This window comes from Podarcis tiliguerta, assembly GCF_965153285.1.
Source record: "Podarcis tiliguerta genome assembly, chromosome: 6".
In the NCBI taxonomy this organism is placed as follows: domain Eukaryota; kingdom Metazoa; phylum Chordata; class Lepidosauria; order Squamata; family Lacertidae; genus Podarcis; species Podarcis tiliguerta.
The window spans coordinates 91,023,716-91,044,066 of record NC_139539.1 but is presented as its reverse complement, the minus strand read 5'-3'; the positions used below and the strand labels follow the sequence as shown (position 1 = coordinate 91,044,066).

Sequence of the window (20,351 nt, the reverse complement as noted above, 5' to 3'; positions counted from 1 at the left end):
TAGTTTGTATGTTTTTTTAATAACACTTTCCCATTATTTTCTTCTTCAAACCTCGATCTTATTGTATCAAAACCAAAAAATTGAGCTTTCTTGTATCCAGTTTCATTTTAATATTATACACACACACACACAAACATATACAAGAAAGCTCCATTTTTTTGTTTTGATACAATAAGATTGAGGTTATATATATATATATATATATATATATATATATATATTGTTGTTGTTTAGTCATTCAGTCGTGTCCGACTCTTCGTGACCCCATGGACCAGAGCACGCCAGGCACTCCTGTCTTCCACTGCCACCCGCAGTTTGGTCAGATTCATGCTGGTAGCTTCGAGAACACTGTCCCACCATCTCATCCTCTGTCATCCCCTTCTCCTTGTGCCCTCCATCTTTCCCAACATCAGGGTCTTTTCCAGGGAGTCTTCTCGTCTCATGAGGTGGCCAAAGTATTGGAGCCTCAGCTTCAGGATCTGTCCTTCCAGTGAGCACTCAGGGCTGATTTCCTTCAGAATGGATAGGTTTGATCTTCTTGCAGTCCATGGGACTCTCAAGCGTCTCCTCCAGCACCATAATTCAAAAGCGTCAATTCTTCGGCGATCAGCCTTCTTTATGGTCCAGCTCTCACTTCCATACATCACTACTGGATATATATATATATATATATATATATATATATATCAGATGTTCTCCCTGCAATTTGCAAAGGGCGTAGGAGTAGATCATGACCCAGCCAGAAGTGAACAAGGGATCCCATTGATTTAGTTCTCCCATCGAAAAGAAAGTGATCAGAAACTGCTTGCACCCTTACTTTTTTAGAGTCAGACCCTTTGATTCTTAATGCTTTGGTAAAAGCTTCTGGTCGGCACAAGTGGCTGTAATTTCCTTGCGAGGTGTCCTTGGCCTCAATTGCTCACCGTCGATGCGCCGGCTGTCTTCATTCTTATTCACATGTGCCATAGCTTTTCAGTCTTGAATTCATTAGCAGTGATTTGTCTTATGTAAAAAAAAAAAAAAATTCTTTGCCTCCGGCATAAGTGGTGGGAAATAATCCTTTTTTTAATTATTATTGCTCCATTGATGTGTGTCTCATCTGCATTTTTGGGAAAACATTGCCTCCTGTAAAGGAAGTAATCATGTACTGGAGACAGACAGGTACAATTTGCTGTCTTCCTTCTGGGAATTTACTTTATTAGCTTCCTTGAGCTGCTCTTTACCCTTTTGGCCTGGTCATGTGTCGCCTCACAGATCCCAGGTGCTTGTTGCTACAATTCCCAAACCGAATACAGTCATACCTCGGGTTACAGATGCTTCAGGTTGCGTTTTTTCGGGTTACGGACTGCCAAAACCCAGAAGTACCGGAATGGGTTACTTCTGGGTTTCGGGTGTTACGGTAAAATCTGGGCACGAGGTTGCTCTGCCACCCAGCTCGTCGGACTAAGTCCGCGGGTCCCTGCGGAGGAAAATGAGCTCAGCCGGAGACAGGAGCAAACTGCAGAAGATCCAAGTTTATTGTGCAACAGGTTCAAGGCGAGATTGAACAGCGAGAAAGGGGTGACATGAACTTTTGAAACTTCCCTCCATGTCCCAGAATACAGTGCAAAATACATCCCAGTTACATCAACACATTAAGAAGAGGTTGGGTTACACAGGATTAACATATGGAGGAGGGAGGGGGGAATATGCAGAGCTGGAGATATGCGCAGATAAGCACATCCTGAGTCCCGGTGATGAGAAGACAATGGTCCATGTATGCATAGTCTGCCACGTGGCATTGCCCGGAGGAAAGGCTTGGCAGAGTGATTTGACAGGATTAGGGTCTTGACACATTGCTTGAGGGATTATGGAGGACAAGGAAGGTGTCATGGAGTCCTAGAGAAATTGAGCAAATTGGCAAGTTGATTTTCTATGAATTTTATAGATTTTAGTCCCTTTTGACATTGACAATTGGAAAGAAATGGATATATTGTAGCGAAGAAGGAGGTGAAGAAGACATGCCCCCCCTTCCATATCACGGGGCTCACACTAAATCGCGCTTTGTGCATGCACAGAAGCGCCGAATTGCAACCAGCACATGCACAGACACGCTGCTGTGGGTTGCAGACGCTGCGGGTTGCGAACATGCATCCTGCACAGATCACGTTCGCAACCCGAGCATCCATTGTAGTCAATCCTTCTTCCCAGGGAACTCTGGGAATTGTAGTTCTGTGAGGGGAATAGAGGGTCCCCTAGCAACCCTCAACACCAGGCATAGGCAAACTCGGCCCTCCAGATGTTTTGGGACTACAACTCCCATCATCCCTGACCACTGGTCCTGCTAGCTAGGGATGATGGGAGTTGTAGTCCCAAAATATCCGGAGGGCTGAGTTTGCCTATGCCTGCTCAGCACCTTTAAGAAACTACATTTCCCAAGAGTCTTTGGGGGGGGAGTCATGACTATTTCAAGTAGCATGTTACTGCTTGAAATGTTCAGCAAAGATATAGTCCAAGGCTGTGTGCACACTATACATTTAAGGCATGTTATTTCCCTCAAAGAATTCTGAGTACCGTTGTTTACTCCTCAGTTCAGATTCCCAGCACCCCTTAATGTGCTGAGAATCCTCTGAGGGGGGAAATATGCTTCAAATGCGCTTTAAAAATATAGTGTGCACTATACAGTGGTGCCCCGCAAGATGAATGCCTCGCAAGATGGAAAACCCGCTAGACGAAAGGGTTTTCCGTTTTTCGATGCGCTTCGCAGGACGAATGTCCCTATGGGCTTGCTTTGCAAGACGAAAATGTCTTGCGAGTCTTGAGATTTTTTTTCGCTCCCCACCCCCCTTTTCTAAGCCGCTAAACCGCTAATAGCCTTTTAGCAGCTAATCCGCTAAGCTGCTAATCCTTTAATAGCCTTTAATAGCCGCTAAACCGCTAATAGCGCTAAGCCGCTAATAGGGTTGCTTCGCAAGACGAAAAAACCGCTAGACGAAGAGACTCGCGGAACGAATTAATTTCGTCTTGTGAGGCACCACTGTATCTAAAAATGTAGGAACCCTCAAGGACCATGAGATGGTCACTATTACTAATATTATTTATTTAATAATAATAATAATAATAATAATAATAATAATAATAATAATAATAATAACAACAACAACATTGGTATACTGCCCTTCATCAGAAGATCTCAGGGGGGAAGACAGCATAAAAATGCAAAATAAAAACACGAAATGCATAATAAAAACAAGGACAAACCAAACCAACAACCCCCCTCTCCCACAAACCCATTTAAAAGGACATAGGATATCAATCAGCCCAACATCTGGTTGAAGAGGAATGCTTTTGCCTGGTGCCTAAAGGTGTATCATGAAAGTGCTTCCTGAACCTCCCTGGGGAGAGCACTTGACAAATAGAGGGCCACCACAGAAAAGGCCCGTTCTTATGTCGCCACCCTCCGGACCTTTTGTAGAGGAGGCACACAAAGAAGGGTCTCAGATGATTATCTCAGGTCCCAGATCTGTTGTTATGGGGAGAGGTGTCCCTTGAGGTTTTGCGGTCCCTGAGCCCTTTAAGGCTTCATAGGTCAAAACCAACTCTTTGAACTGGACCCAGAAATGTGCTCAAACCATCTTGCTTGGGGGTGGGGTGGGGGGAGCAACCTGGTCTAGAGGTTACGCAGTGAGTGATTCCTTCAGATTCTGTTCATTTCATTTTTTAAAAAAATAATGTTTATTAAAAGTTCAATAGTTACAGGAAAAAAATAAAAAAATAAAAAACTTAACAAACAATACATCGAAAACAAAAAACAAAAAATAGTACATCAAAACAACAAGAAAAACTAAAACATTTAAAAACACATCCAATATTTCCATATCTTTGCCTTTCATTTACTTGTTTCATTGACCTCCTCACACCTCCCTTTTTTGTATTCTAGTTCAATTAGTTATTTCAGCAAATCCTTTCCATCTTTCTCAATTTTTTGTTCTATAATTTATCTTAACACAATCTAACTTTAAATTTTCCACTTTGGCCCATTAACAATCAGTTTTTGCTTAATTCTTTATAACATTTCTGCTAAAACCATATAACTTCATTCCAGCATTCTTCTAACATTCATTAATTTTGCAGTATTTCTGTAAATATACTTTGATTTTTTCCACTCTTCTTCCACCGACTCAGATTCTGTTCATTTCATACGGGGATGGAGGAAGTTGGTCCTCCAGATGTTTCTAGACTCCATCATCCCCAACCACCTGTTGATGGAAGCTGGAATTCCAGCAACATCTGGATGGCCACAGGTTTCCTGCTTCTGATACCAAGGCAATTTGGAAGCAACTTTTAAACAACAAGCACTCTCTGAAAGTAAAGCTTGTCTTTGGGGTGAGGCTGGAGCAGGGACAGACTTGGATCTTTCAAATCCCAGTGGCCAAAATTTGGGGTCGTCTGGTCTCTTGCCTTCCATTCTGTGCATCCCCATAGTTGTGGGGCGCCCTGCGACAACCCCCTCAGCTTGGCACCCTGTGTGGGGGAACCAGTTGCGCTGTCCTGAATGCACCTCTGGCTGGAGTGTGGCGTAGTGATTAAGAGCGGTAGACTCGTAATCTGGTGAACCAGGTTCGCTTCTCCGCTCCTCCACATGCAGCTGCTGGGTGACCTTGGGCCAGTCACACTTCTCTGAAGTCTCTCAGCCCCACTCACAGAGTGTTTGTTGTGGGGGAGGAAGGGAAAGGAGATTGTTAGCCGCTTTGAGACTCAGTGATAAAGCGGAACATCAAATCCAAACTCCTCGTCTTCTTCTAATGTATTCAGGTGAGCAAAGCTTATTTTAAATATAACATGGAGTTCTGTGCCCACTGTGTTTTGTTTCACTCTGAAAAACATACAGTCTCTGGTACTGCTGTCAGCTAGATAGTTGCATGGGCATGGCCGGCTGCAGTGGGAAAGTAAAAAACTTTAACTGTCCATCTGGAATGTTGCCCAGGTGTGCTGCACATTGCCATGAAGTAGATTATGGGCAGCAGATGCTGCGGCCAGCAGAAGCCAATGAGAAACAGCAGTTGCATTTAAAGCGATCTTTGAATGAATAAACCCAATCATGAGTCTTTTTTGTGCTTCCCTCCAAAATAATAATAATGCTTAGCACTGATATAGTCCATATACAGTGGTACCTGTATATGCTTCAGGTTACAGACGCTTCAGGTTACAGACTCCACTAACCCAGAAATAGTACCTCGGGTTAAGAACTTTACCTCAGGATGAGAACAGAAATTGCACGGCGGCAGTGGGAGGCCCCATTAGCTAAAGTGGTACCTCAGGTTAAGAACAGTTTCAGGTTAAGAACGGACCTCCAGAACGAATTAAGTTCTTAACCAGAAGTACCACTGTATAGAGTGCTGAAAGAGCTTCACCTTCATGATGCTACAACAGTATTGTAAAGTAGGCCAGAAGCATTGTCCATGCATTGCAGATTATAGAAGTGGGGAAGGGAACATAAGGGGCTGAGGCTGACAGCGTCTTGCCCAAGGGGGGAAACGACTGAATGTTGCAGAAATAATGCTGTGGGCAGAGGTCTCCTTTCAGGTATGTACAACAGGTACCCTTTCTGAGCATGTGATCCTCAGAGCCCATGATTGACACCTACCCCACACCCAGTCTGCGGCAAGCAAAGCCCAGGAATAGGGAGTGGGGGGGGGGGATGCACACTTTACCAGGTCCCAACTGAGCTAGCCTGGGCAGTTGCTGAACAACAACTCCCACCAGCCCTACAGAGAACAATCAAGGGCCAAGGCTGATGGGAGTTGTAGTTCAGTAACATATGGGGGCCCAAGTTTCCCTACATCTGTTAGATAAGGAAAGTACTGGATAAATCTACTGCTGGGGCAAAAAGTACATCATGCTCTGCAGAGAGGGAAGCACTGTGATGTACTTTAAACTATGCAGTTGGATCCTGTCCTGTGTATATTCCCATGGGAGGGATAAGAGAGCAAGAAGAGCAAACAGACTGTGTTTTGTACCTTGCAACCAAAAGACATGTACTCCGCACATTAGGAAGAACTTCCTGACAGTAAGAGCTGTTTGACAGTGGAATTTGCTGCCAAGGAGTGTGGTGGAGTCTCCTTCTTTGGAGGTCTTTAAGCAGAGGCTTGACAACCATATGTCAGGAGTGCTCTGATGGTGTTTCCTGCTTGGCAGGGGGTTGGACTCGATGGCCCTTGTGGTCTCTTCCAACTCTATGATTCTATGATTTATACTCGCTTGGTTTTTATTCTGGAGCTGTGGACCACTAAGGCAAGCACAGGAGATGACTATAGTGTGGCCTGCAACAGCATCAGTTAACCACACAGGTGCAGCTCAGGTAAACTGTAGAAAAAGCTGGACAGGACTTGCAAAATAGCAAAGAGAAGAAAAGTAAAGTAAGCTGTTGGCACCTGTCTGTCTCAAGAGACAATACAGGTCACCTTCGGGGGTGAAGCATCAAAGTGACCCCATTGGTGCAAAAGGATATGGAGGTCCTCCTGGGTTTCCCAGACGACAAGACCTCTCGGCCTCGCTGAGGTGGTCCAAAGGAAACCAGAACAATAGGACTGGCACCAGCTTGGCTGCAGGAGTTGCTGGAAGGAGGCGTACAAGGCATCATTGAGCCATTTTAGGGACTCCACTCCAGACTTGTGTTGTGTTTACTCCTTAGTGTTTTCTTCTCCAGATATCCTGCAAGGCAGCAGAGGTTTACGATCAGAGTTGTTCTTCTCCTAGATGGACAGCCTTCCCAGGTGGAGGAGCCCCACCTGCCCCCCACGTCCCCCTAGCAGCCTTTCTCAACCTGTGGGTCCCCAGATGTTTTGGGACTACAACTCCCATCACCCCTAGCTAGCAAGGCCAGAGCTCAGGGATGATGGGAGTTGTAGTCCAGCAACATCTGGGGACCCACAAGTTGAGAACCACTGCATGTGCAGAAACTGCCCTCTTTACTGTTGAACCCTCTATTGGTCTTGCACACTCAATCTGCCCGGATCTGTCTTTGCATGCTGGGCAAGTCCATATCTCACGCTGGGTTTAATACCCATCGCTACCTACACCCGCTTCATCTGGCCAGTCGAAGATGTTTCCCAGCTCCTAGGAGCCACAGGAGCTGAGTGCAGGATGGGGACCAAAGGTGGACAAAAACGACCCCAGAAGGAGCCTAATGTGTCCTCCACTACCAGAGGAGCTACCCGTCCCATAAGTAATTATTGTTGTTTAGTCGTTTCCGACTCTTCGTGACCCCCTGGACCAGAGCATGCGAGGCACTCCTGTCTCCCACTGCCTCCCACAGTTTGGTCAAACTCATGCTGGTAGCTTCGAGAACACTGTCCAACCATCTCGTCCTCTGTTGTTCCCTTCTCCTTGTGCCCTCCATCTTTCCCAACATCAGGGTCTTTTCCAGGGAGTCTTCTCTTCTCAGGAGGTGGCCAAAGTATTGGAGCCTGAGCTTCACGATCTGTCCTTCCAGTGACCACTCAGGGCTGATTTCCTTCAGAATGGAGAGGTTTGATCTTCTTGCAGTCCATGGGACTCTCAAGCGTCTCCTCCAGCACCATAATTCAAAACCCCATAAGTAATAGTGGGCCCTGAATTCTGCGTTTTCTCTCGTTTCTTCTCCAGCTCGCTTTCATTTCCCCTCCCCTCGCCAGTCCGATCGCCCGCACGCTTTACGCGGGAGCCAGCCCGTTTTAGCCTATGGGATTTCTCTCCGCGCGCTTCGCCCCGGTCTCGCCTCGCAGGCGCGGAGAGGGAGGCGGCGCCGGAGGCCGGCCGTGCGCGCTGGGCCTCCGCACGTGCGCTGCGCCGGGGCGGTTCTCCGGGCGGTTGGGCGGCGCGGAGGCGGCGCTGGCTGGCCGTGCTCCGCCCGCGGCTCCTCCTCCTCCTGCGAGAGGCCGACGGACTTGTCGGCCGGGCGGCGGGCACTGGGCACTGGACGGGCTCCTGGCCGTGCGCCGCATCGTGCCCTTCGTTGCGTCTCGCTGCTCACCATGCCCAAGCGGCTCTCCCGGGCCCGGCCGGGGCTGCCCGCTGCCGGCGCCTTGCTCGCCTCCTCCTCCTCCTTCCGGCTGCTGCTGCTGCTGCTGCTGGCGTCCGTGCCCGGGGCGCTCGGCGTCGGCCTCTACACTCCCGACGACCCGCTGGTGGTGCTCTCGGCGGACACCCTGGAGCGCAGCATCTTCAACTCCAGCAGCGCCTGGGTGGTCGAGTTTTACGCGTCCTGGTGCGGCCACTGCATCCACTTCGCCCCCACCTGGAAAGCGCTGGCCAACGACATCCAAGGTAAGGACGCCGACTTGGTGGCCGGAAGGGTGTTGGGACACCTGTCGGTGATGGCTGAGTGGGAAGGAAGAGCACTCTGCATAAGCTCAGAGGCGCGCTTTCTCTTGATGCGCGCTGCCCGGTGATGGTTCTTGGAGAGGACTTGGAGACGCAAAGAAGCTGCTTGCGGATGCCCCTCTCCCTGCGAACCCTGGGGGCGCCGGCCCTTCTCCCTGTGACGTGGGAACTCCGTTGCGTTTTTATTTGCATTTAAGCCTCCCCTGTTTGGGCAGTTAGCCCTCGAATCGGTTTGCGCCTCTTGCAGCGCGCGCGCGCAAACCTCGCGGTGCCCAAGAGCGCCGACTTCCTGGTGCGGTTTTCCCCTTCCAGCGTTTATCCCTCCCTGCTCACTTCTGATTCTCCCCTTCTGCGCCCACCCAGGATCGAACTGGCAACGTTGACTGGAGAGACGCGGCTCTTCCAAAATATTCAAGGCTTCTCTCTTCTCTATCCATGACGTGCTTGATAAAACTTTTTTTTAAATATAATTTTTATTAGTTTTTTTTAACATATCATTTTCAACAGTAATTAATCATAATTTTACACCTTATTCAAATTTTTGACTTCCATCAATCCTGCCTGAAAATTTTCCAGTCTAATCTCTCAGTATGCATTTCTTATCTTCCCTGTTACATTTCAAACTCATAACCAATATCTCTATCTTTTTCTACTTCGTATATTTCTCCTTACAAAACTTATTGTAGTCCTACTAGTGTAATTTGTTGATTACAGTTGCTCTTCAAATAATTCATATACTTCTTCCCATCTTCTGTAAATCTCTGGTCCCGCAGATTTCGAATCCTTCCTGTCATTTTGTCCAATTCTGCATAGTCCATTAATTTTGTCTGCCATTCTTCTTTCGTCGGAATTTCTTCTTGTTTTCATTTCTGGGCTGACAATACTCTTTCTGTGCTTGATAAAACTTAAGCAAAGTAGAAACCGGTAAGCGGTGGGGAGCAGTGGCGTAGCGTGGGTTGTCAGCACCCCGGGCAAGGCAAGTAATTTGCGTCCCCCCCCCCCGCTGCACTATCCCTTCCCCAGATAGTCCCTCGCTCTCTCTCCGCACCGCACCGCACGCCTGGCACCCTCCCCTCCACAGTGGGCGGCGACCCGGCGGCTCGGATCGGATTCGCACAGCCAGCACTGCAGTGAGAGAGAGTGAGTGAGCCAGGTAGGGGCAGAGAGCTGCGAGTGCGGGTGCGCCCCCCCCCCCCAGATGTTGTGCCCGATACGGCCGGCCCCCCCTGCACCCCCCACGCTACGCCACTGGTGGGGAGGGAAGTCAAAATTCACTTTTGGAAGGGAGCAAGGGAGAGTGAATGGTGAGGGCAGGCAGCCTTTTAATACGAATTGGGTGCCTCCACTTTCCCAGCAGTTGGGGCAAAGCAGGAACATGACCAGAGAGTTGCATGTGACCAGCTTTCCCCCTTTCTCTCTTTCCTGCTCCCTTGTTGTTCAGCAACTGCCCAGGCTAGCTCAGTTGGTAGAGAATGCGACTCTTAATCTCAGCGTTGTGGGTTTGAGCCCCACATTGCATGAAATATTGCAGGGGGTTGGACTGGAGGGCCCAAGGTCCTGAGGGATAATCAGTAGAGGGCCTGGAACACATGGAGGAAGCAACTGCCCTGGGTACCCACAGTCACCCTTGGTGTGCCAATGTGGTGTAGTGTAGTGGTTAAGAGCGGTAGTCTCGTAATCTGGTGAACCGGGTTCGCTTCCCCGCTCCTCCACATGCAGCTGCTGGGTGACCTTGGGCTAGTCACACTAGGAAGAGAAAGGAGAATATCAGCCGCTTTGAGACTCCTTTAGGTAGTGATAAAGCGGGGTATCAAATCCAAACTCTTCTTCTTGGTGTTATTCTGTATCGTAGGCTTAGGTGCTTTTATACCTAAGGCAGGGAGTTTGAGAGAGACAGAGAAAGAGGATGTCACACACTTTTTTCTTGCCTGTCAAGCAAGTTTCCGGTGCAAATGCTCTCTTCCTCTGTCTGCTCTTAGGAATACTTTTTTTTGGGGGGGGGCCAACAACTGTATCCCCACACCTCTCTTGGTTGTGTAGATTTCTTCCCTTGTGGGCATATGTCCCCATGAACTTTGTGTTGCTTTACGGTGCACTTCTGTTTTCCTTGGGGCTGATTCCGCTCTCTTCTTGGTGGCAGATAAGCTGCTTAGGTATTTCAGTGTTTCCTCCTCCTCCCATTGTCATGCCAGTTTCTGTGTATCTTTTTACATCTCTACAGAAAGCACGGGAGGATGCTGCGTTTAATTGCCAGGATCTTATCAACACTACTGCAAGGCCTCTTGCTGGCTGCTAGCCTAGCTTAGATGGCTTTCAACGGGCGTGAGACTAAATGTAGGGAGGGCCAGTGTGTCATGGGCTATATGGAGCGCCAAGGTTCTGGGTTCAAGTCCTGCTTGTGGACTTCCTGGAAGCGGCTGGTTGGCTTGCTGTAGGAAACAGGATGCTGCGCCAGGTAGACCTTTGATCCAGCAGAGCTATTTCTGCCCTGCCAGGGCTTACAGTTCATTTATCTGCATCCTGTGTGCAACCAATGGCAACTTGGTTCTTCAGCAACAGCTGATTTAATGCCGCCAGGCAGCTGGGAACATGTACCAGTGCTGGTGCTATTACTAGAAGTAAATATAAAGTTAAAGTAAAAGGTAAAGGTAAAGGTACCCCTGCCCGTTCGGGCCAGTCTTGACAGACTCTAGGGTTGTGCGCCCATCTCACTTAAGAGGCCGGGGGCCAGCGCTGTCTGGAGACACTTCCGGGTCACGTGGCCAGCATGACATCGCTGCTCTGGCGAGCCAGAGCCGCACACGGAAACGCCGTTTACCTTCCCGCTAGTAAGCGGTCCCTATTTATCTACTTGCACCCGGGAGTGCTTTCGAACTGCTAGGTTGGCAGGCGCTGGGACCAAACAATGGGAGCGCACCCCGCCGCGGGGATTCGAACCGCCGACCTTTCGATCGGCAAGCCCTAGGCGCTGAGGCTTTTACCCAAGTACTCCAAGGAATATATGATTTCAATCAGAATAGGCCCCCATATGATGATGGACTCCAGCTCCCAGAATCTCTTGTGCTTATTCATGCTGGTTGGGCCTGGTGGGAGTTGGAGTTCTTTTAATTATTATTTTAATAATAATTTGTATTAAAAAAATTTTAAATATTTTTTTAATAATAAAAAGGTTTAACTGAACAACATACAATTAAAATAAAAAGTGGAAACCCCCCAAAAGGTATGTTATAACATTAGAAGAGTTAACAATTCCAATTCCATATATAATTATCTAATGCATAGGTGTTAATATTTTCCAAATACATATATATTTATTTATAATCTATTCTATTTTGTATAAATACATTCCAGATATCATTATATTTCTCCACGCAAAGTCTACGTTATGTACAAGCAATCCAGAGAGCCAGTGTGGTGTAGTGGTTAAGAGCGGTAGACTCATAATCTGGGGAACCGGGTTCGTGTCTCCGCTCCTCCACATGCAGCTGCTGGGTGACCTTGGGCCAGTCACACTTCTCTGAAGTCTCTCAGCCCCACTCACCTCACAGAGTGTTTGTTGTGGGGGAGGAAGGGAAAGGAGAATGTTAGCCGCTTTGAGACTCCTGAAGGGGAGTGAAAGGCGGGATATCAAATCCAAACTCTCTCTCTCTCTCTCTCTCTCTCTCTCTCTCTCTCTCTCTCTCCATTCATAAGTTGCAAGTGTGGTCATATCCATTGATTAAATGGAGCTGTGCCTTTATCTCTCCCCCCCCCCCAATCTTCATTATTATTTTATTTGTGATTTTCAGTTTCATACATTTCAATGATTATGCAATCATGTTAACATTTCGAAACTCGACTTCCTTCCTCCTTTCTGCGGTTCCTTAATTTTTTTAAAAAATACTTCCTGCATATTCCAAGTTAACTTAACTTACTCATTTATTCATCTACTTTAAAAATATATGCTCTTATAAAACTGCAGGTTATTACAATAATCCTGCCAATGTTCTTATCTGTTTATAGTTTATTCATAAATATTCAACGAACCATTTCCATTCTTTTATAAAAAGTTTGTTATCTTGATTTTTAATTTTTCCGGTAAGTTTCGCCATTTCTGCATATTCCACGAGTTTTTATATGCATTATTCTTTCACCGGGACTTCTTCTTTCCATTTTTGGATAACATTATTGTTGCTGTAGTTGCACACATGCATAAATTTCTATACCATTTGGGTAGTTCTGTCCCTATAATTCCCAAAATTATAGTGGGGGGGGGGGGAGCACATGCGTGTTTATTTATGATCAAGCACTGGCCATTGTCCACAATCCCCATGGATATTCTCCAGTCTTGTCTTCCTTCCCTGCAGCTTCTTTGCCGTACTTCTTGTGTTGCTGCGTCGTTCTGCTGCTTTGGTGTGATTCAATATGGCTAGAGTGGGAGAGCTTTCTGGTGACATGTACACGTTTATTATTGTTGTTGTTTAGTCGTTTAGTCGTGTCCGAAGTATTAGAGTCGTGTCCTAAAGTATTAGAGCCTCAGCTTCAGGATCTGTCCTTCCAGTGAGCATTCAGGGCTGATTTCCTTTAGGATGGAGAGGTTTGATCTTCTTGCAGTCCATGGAACTCTCAAGTTTATTCTTAGCATTATTTATTATTGTTTAGCATTATTTAGCATTGTTTATTATTAGCATTATCCATATGTGCAACTGCACTTTAAACTTAATGACGACACCTCATAACAAATGTAGCTAATTTAATTCATTCCAACATATCAGGCAACTCCCAATTTACGTGGGGGTTACGTTCCGGGGCACCGTAAATTTACATTAAATCACATATATTTGAAACACGATCGGAGAAGCCTGTGAACACTCGCTAAAGATCTGCAAACCCCTGAAAACCCAGTTTAGGAAACCAGTGGCACAACAGTTAGTGCCGTGGCTCTTGGGGTTGCACTTGCAAAGGTTCGTGGGATTGCTAAGCACATCTTTCGCCCTTTCTGGGCTCTCTTAGGGCCGTTTTTGCTGTTTTAAAGGTCACTTCCAGGCTCGAGATGATGTGCACATGTTCATCGATTGGACATTGGTCTTTGCCTCTTATATAGCCATAGCTATATTAAAATGGAAAGCGTAATGCTGGCAGTCAACAAAAGAGGTTTAAAGACTGTCTCAAGGCATATTTTAAAAAAAATGTAGTATAAGCACTGACAACTGGGAAACATTGGCCTGCGAGCGCTCCAATTGGAGAACAGCCTTTGCCAAAGGTGTCATGGGTTTTGAAGACACTTGAACTCAGGACACAAGGGAGAAACACACTTGGCAAACCCTCACCGTTATCCACTCCCACCCGGAACCTATATCCCCACCGTGGAAGGACGTGTGGATCCAGAATTGGCCTCCACAGTCACTTATGGACTCACTGTTAAGACCGGGTTCGCGGAAGACAACCTTACTTGGCAAAGAAAGAAGCAGATATATCAATGGACTGAGAACTTTTATAGTTGCCGTGTGATTATTTCTACAGGATAGGGTCAAACTGCATCATAAATTCTCTTTGAGTTATGACTTCATTAATTTAATGCGCAACACTGGATCGTTCCTGCTGTACTATTTCTGTTTTTGACTGCCATTCCTTTCCTAAGCTAGTTGGGTGGTTCTCATTCGGTTTGCAGTCTGTTGTGTCTCTTGTCATATCATATCAAGGTGTCTTCGCCACAATCCTTTTCCTCTTGCACTGAAACTCCTGTCTGGATTCAGCATGTATCCGGAGACAGTTGATGCTTGCAGGTTCTCTAGTGAATCGGTAGCCAAGGTGCAGTTGGATGTGATTGAGGCATCCGATAGTGATCTATGCAAGCGGTGTGCATTTCTGTCTATGTTAGTGTGCAAACCATTTTGGCTTCTGTGTGTCATTTGATTGAAACCGTGGTATCTGTTCATAGCTTGAAACTTTTGGATCTAATGCCCTATGTGCCCTATACAGTGGTACCTCGCAAGACGAATGCCTTGCAAGACGAAAAACTCGCAAGACGAAAGAGTTTGTTGTTTTTTGAGTTGCTTCGCAAGACGAATTTCCCTATGGGCTTGCTTCGCAAGACGAAACGTCTTGCGCCTTTTTTTAAAAACCGCCAATGCATTCCTATGGGAAACCATCAATGCACAGTGGTGCTTCGCAAGACGAAAAAATTCACAAGACGAAAAAACTTGCAGAACGAATTAATTTCGTCTTGCGAGGCACCACTGTACATTTAAAGCAGGATCCTACCTTTTTTTCATGGGAACTGTAGTTTGTTCAGGATCCGAAGCGTTGTTAGAAGACCCCTAGTCAACTCGCAGAGCTACAGTTCCCAGACTTCCCTTTGAAGAGGGATTGATTCTTCAGCCGCGCGGCTTAAAGTGGCCTGATCCTGCCTTTAATGTATATTGCAGATGGGGCCCAATTGTCTTGTACAATGCCCAGAGAGGTATTGTTATTGGGCAGCTTGTGAACTGAATGAATGTGATCAGTTCTTGAATCCGAAGCTCTTCCCTGAGATGATCTCACTCGCTGATCTCTCTTTTTTTTAAAAAAAAAATATTTATTAAAAGTTTAATAGTTACAGAAAAAAAGGAAAAAAACAATAAATTTAACAAGCAATACATCAAAAATAAAAACAAAAACAAAAAAGCAATACATCAAAACAACAAGAAAAACAAAAACATTTAAAAACACATCCAATATTTCCATATCTTCACCTTTCATTTACTTGTTTCATCGACCTCCTCACACCTCCCTTTTTTGTATTCTAGTTCGATTCAGCTATTTCAGCAAATCCTTTCCATCTTTCTCAATTTTTTGTTCTATAATTTATCTTAACACAACTCACTCGCTGATCTCAGGCAAGCTGCTGTGTCTCAGCCTCAGTTTCCCCTTCGCCACCCTGATTTCTGTATGGAGAAAATATTGACATACCCTGCGTTACTGAGATAAAAAAATACGGCATATGCTTTGGACAAAAGCGGATGACTTCTCTGGTCAGGAGTGAGAGACCAGGGGCTAAATTTTGCTATTGTTATGCACAAATTCTAAAAGTGAGAGGTGCAGGATTCGGTCTTGGGGCTAGGCTATTCCCTTATATGTATCTGCTAATCTGAGCTAGCAGAGATTCCAGACTAAAAGCAAATGGGAGATTATAGCCCCCCCCCCCCCAAAAAGAGGGCAGTAAAAGGATGAAGGTTGAAAATAATCATGTAAGGCTAAGCAAAATTACCCCCCTCCCATTTTTAAAGGGGGCTCCTTCCTCAGACTGTTGAATGAAATAAATTGTTTGGTGTGACTTCTTGTTCAATCCCTTCCGGTATGAAAATTAAAGGCGATATGATCGCATCTACTGTAAAGTCACAGTAGGGGACGCGGGTGGCGCTGTGGGTAAAAGCCTCAGTGCCTAGGGCTTGCCGATCGAAAGGTCGGCGGTTCGAATCCCCGCAACGGGGTGTGCTCCCGTTGCTCGGTCCCAGCGCCTGCCAACCTAGCAGTTCGAAAGCACCCCCGGGTGCAAGTAGATAAATAGGGACCGCTTACTGGCGGGAAGGTAAACGGTGTTTCCATGTGCTGCACTGACTCGCCAGATGCAGCTTTGTCACGCTGGCCACGTGACCCGGAAGTGTCTCCGGACAGCGCTGGCCCCCGGCCTCTTTGAGTGAGATGGGCACACAACCCTAGAGTCTGTCAAGACTGGCCCATACGGGCAGGGGTACCTTTACCTTTACCTTACTGTAAAGTCATATACATAGTTGCATGAAACATATTATTGTTGCTTTAGGCTATCACAAAAAAAGACAACCACATTTTCTTTGGGATTTTTCTTGCTCTGTCTAAAGTGATTAACTACTGTCATAAGACAGATGCGTCAACTCTTGCCAAAAAAAACACCTATCTGGAAGTTTGTGAAATGTTTACAGTGACGATAGAAGTTAGATCAGCTGTTCTAACCTTACAGGTTAGATGATAGATCACCCACTGTTAACACGTAGTAAATAAAAAAAGATCAGTCCTGGACTTCTAGGAGCAACCTGTTCTTCTTGTTTGACGAAAGCAGGCAGAAGATTCAGCTTGTCTAGAACACTGATTATTTAGGGCCAGTTTGCGCATTCACCCCTATCAAATGAGAATGGACTTCCTGAATTGAATTTCAGGCTGCAGATTAGGACATTTGATGTTTAACACACACACACACACACGTGGGGGTTACCTTTGAAGGTGACCCGGGAACTACAACTAATCCAGAATGCGGCAGCTAGACTGGTGACTAGGAGCGGCCGCCGAGACCACATAACACCGGTCCTGAAAGACCTACACTGGCTCCCAGTACGTTTCCGAGCACAATTCAAAGTGTTGGTGCTGACCTTTAAAGCCCTAAACGGCCTCAGCCCAGTATACCTGAAGGAGCGTCTCCATCCCCATCGTTCTGCCCAGACACTGAGATCCAGCGCCGAGGGCCTTCTGGCGGTTCCCTCACTGCGAGAAGTGAAGTTACGGGGAACCAGGCAGAGGGCCTTCTCAGTAGTGGCACCCTGTGGAACGCCCTCCCACCAGATGTCAAGGAAATAAACAACCATCTGATATTTAGAAGACATCTGAAGGCAGCCCTGTTTAGGGAAGTTTTTAATGTGTGACATTTTAATGTATTCTTAATCTTTGTTGGAAGCCGCCCAGAGTGGCTGGGTAAACCCAGCCAGATGGGTGTGGTACAAATAATAAATTACTAGTACTAGTACTCTCTTCACATAAGGCTGCCTCCTTATGTGATGTTTACTATATGCAGGCTGAATAGATCATATTTTCTAAAGGGGAACTAGGACGCTCACCAGAGGCCTGAATTGCTATAGTCCAAAAAACAAGTTTTACTGTTGGACTCTGCAGAATGCATGAACCAGCGGGTGCAGGCCCTCTAAGGAAGCCTGGGAAGACTCCAGGAATAGAGGAGGATTATTACTTCTGTACGCGGGTGGCGCTGTGGGTTAAAGCCTCAGCGCCTAGGGCTTGCCGATCGAAAGGTCGGTGGTTCGAATCCCCGCGGCGGGGTGCGCTCCCGCTGTTCGGTCCCAGCGCCTGCCAACCTAGCAGTTCGAAAGCACTCTCGGGTGCAAGTAGATAAATAGGGACCGCTTACTAGCGGGAAGGTAAACGGCGTTTCCGTGTGCGGCTCTGGCTCGCCAGAGCAGCGATGTCACACTGGCCACGTGACCCGGAAGTGTCTGCGGACAGCGCTGGCCCCCGGCCTCTTGAGTGAGATGGGCGCACAACCCTAGAGTCTGTCAAGACTGGCCCGTACGGGCAGGGGTACCTTTACCTTTACCTTTATTACTTCTGTATGCCGCCTTGTGTTTCTGGCTTGTGTAGGGATCAGCAGGGTGGCCCCCATATTTCCCAGCACCCCATTTACCTAGCCAATGAGGGCCAGTTCGTGTAGTGGCCTGGTGTGTTCAGTTCTGCCCATACTGTGTGTGCTAAACCTCTCCCTAATAAAATGGGCTTTGGCACACGGAAGTTTATGTTTCGATACATGCGTTAGCTTTCGCAGTGTTGTGCAGCTCTCCTCAGGCTGACCTTAAAAGTTATTTAACAGGGTCGACAATTCTGAGCTGGGTGGCTCTATACAGTGGTGCCCCGCAAGACGAAATTAATTCGTCCCGCGAGTCTCTTCGTCTAGCGGTTTTTTCGTCTTGCGAAGCAACCCTATTAGCGGCTTAGCGGATTAGCGCTATTAGCGGTTTAGCAGCTATTAAAGGCTTAAGGGATTAGCGGATTAGCTGCTAAAAGGCTATTAGCGGTTTAGTGGCTTAGAAAAAGGGGGTGGGGAGCGGAAAAAAATCTCAAGACTTGCAAGACATTTTCGTCTTGCGAAGCAAGCCCATAGAGAAATTCGTCCTGCAAAGCGCATCGAAAAACGGAAAACCCTTTTGTCTAGCAGGTTTTCCGTCTTGCGGGGCACCACTGTAGTCTGATTCGGTATAAGGCAAAATCTTAAGGTGAAAGATTGGATGCATACACATTTCAAACCAAATTTAAGCTGAGTTGGCAAACTTCCACCAGATTTCCACCCCAGTCTTGCAAATAATTATTCCTAATTATTCCCCTCCCTGCTCTGTTTGACGATGCTGTTCTCTTGCTGCATTGACAGTAGCCATCCATACTATATTCCCAATTCCATCTGTACTGGGACAGCTGCTACCTAGGTTCTGTCGTTGGGTCTTTATTTGTGGTTTACGTAAATAAACCACAATCAACCTCTCTGCCTTGTGGCCTAGAAGTCTTCCCTTGAACCAAGATACCCTCATATAAATCAGTCTACTTATGCTTCTAAGCTGAAAGTCCTGATTCAGTTCATTAATTTTAATCAATTTGACTTGTACCACACTTAACTCTGAGCAGAACGACTCCTCCTTGGACCGATGCTGCAATTAAAACACGTGCCATTAAAACGTTGTATCCAGGCTCTTTCTTTTTACAAGGCTGCGCTGCAACCCCATTACTTTTTATCTGTGCAATCTCATAGCCTTCGGTTCCCTGCTTCATGGTTAGTTATGTGTTTTTGGTATGCTGCAGCTAGCAGTTTTATGCACTCTTGGGATTAAAAAAAAAACCATTTTAGAATTCCCATAAAATTCTTACTTGCTGCTGCCACTTGGGATTATAGTTTGGAGTGTATTTCCAGTGGAGATGCATAGGTTTTTTACTCTTTTCATGTATGTTGTGTTTCAAAATGGAAGCAACCACGATGGCTATGAATTCTGCAGCCAGGGAATACCGTATTTTTTGCTCTAAAAGACTCACTTTTTCCCTCCTAAAAAGTAAGGGGAAATGTGTGTGCGTCTTATGGAGCGAATGCAGGCTGCGCGGCTATCCCAGAAGCCAGAAGAGCAAGAGGGATTGCTGCTTTCGCTGCACAGCGATCCCTCTTGCTGTTCTGGCTTCTGAGATTCAGAATATTTTTTTTTCTTGTTTTCCTCCTCCAAAAACTAGGTGCGTCTTGTGGTCTGGTGCGTCTTATAGAGCAAAAAATATGGTATGTTGTGTGTGCAACATTGACGCACCCTGTCCTTAAGGCTACATCTCCACTTCATATCCTGCCATTCTTAGGTTTGGATATGTGCACAGAATACTTTCCACCCATATATACTTTTCTTACGGATTCGACTCTATTTCCAAGATTCGAATACATATATATTTTGGCTTTTAAATTCTTGTCAACTTGGTTTAAAGCAGTCACGACTGCAGTGAAGCAGCCAAGTTTCAGTCATTTATCTTTATGCATTTTGACACACACACGCTGGCTTTGCACAACAAGGATCTACCAATAAAAGAAATGGGATAGATTATTCATTGTGGACGAAAGAGAGCCTTACTCCTCTTGGACAATGAACGTGTGTTTGAACGTTGCAGGCGGAGCCATTGTACTTTGCCGGTCAAAAACCACTTGCTCTCGGACGCATCTTTCCCAACTCTTCCTGTCCTTTATCTGTAACATCTGTGAAGTGTGGTGAACTTTTACCAGACGTTCAGAAACTCTCCATTTATACAGGAATACAACGCCCACTTTATTTTTTTTTATTTATTTAAAATAATATATATTAGAAATTTAATTGTTACAGAAAAGAAACAAAGAAAAAAAAGAAACAATAAAAAAGTTGACAAACAATACATCAAAAAGAAAAAGAAAAAGAAAAAAAATACAAAAACAACTAGAAAAACAAAAACATTTAAAAAAAACACCTCCCATATTTCCATATCTTTACCTTTCATTTACTTGTTTCATCGACCTCCTCACACCTCCCTTTTTTGTATTCTAGTTCAATTAGCTATTTCAGCAAATCCTTTCCCTCTTTCCCAATTTTTTGTTCTATAATTTATCTTAACACAATCTAGCTTTAAATTTTCCACTTCGGCCCATTAACAATCAGTTTTTGCTTAATTCTTTATAACATTTCTGCTAAAACCATATAACTTCATTCCAGCATTCTTCTAAGAATCATTAATTTTGCAATATT

At 45.9% G+C, this 20,351-nt stretch overlaps 1 protein-coding gene across 1 annotated transcript in view; it reads left to right on the top strand.

The window, feature by feature from the left end:
* The first annotated feature begins 7,723 nt into the window (after window positions 1–7,723).
* The window catches only part of QSOX1 (quiescin sulfhydryl oxidase 1), a 76,111-nt gene continuing 63,483 nt past the window's right edge, over window positions 7,724–20,351 (top strand). Inside the window, exon 1 of the mRNA XM_083446332.1 lies at window positions 7,724–8,286. Within this exon, the coding sequence (XP_083302458.1) occupies window positions 7,995–8,286 (292 nt within the window). The 5' untranslated portion in view covers window positions 7,724–7,994. The remainder of the gene's footprint in view (window positions 8,287–20,351) is intronic.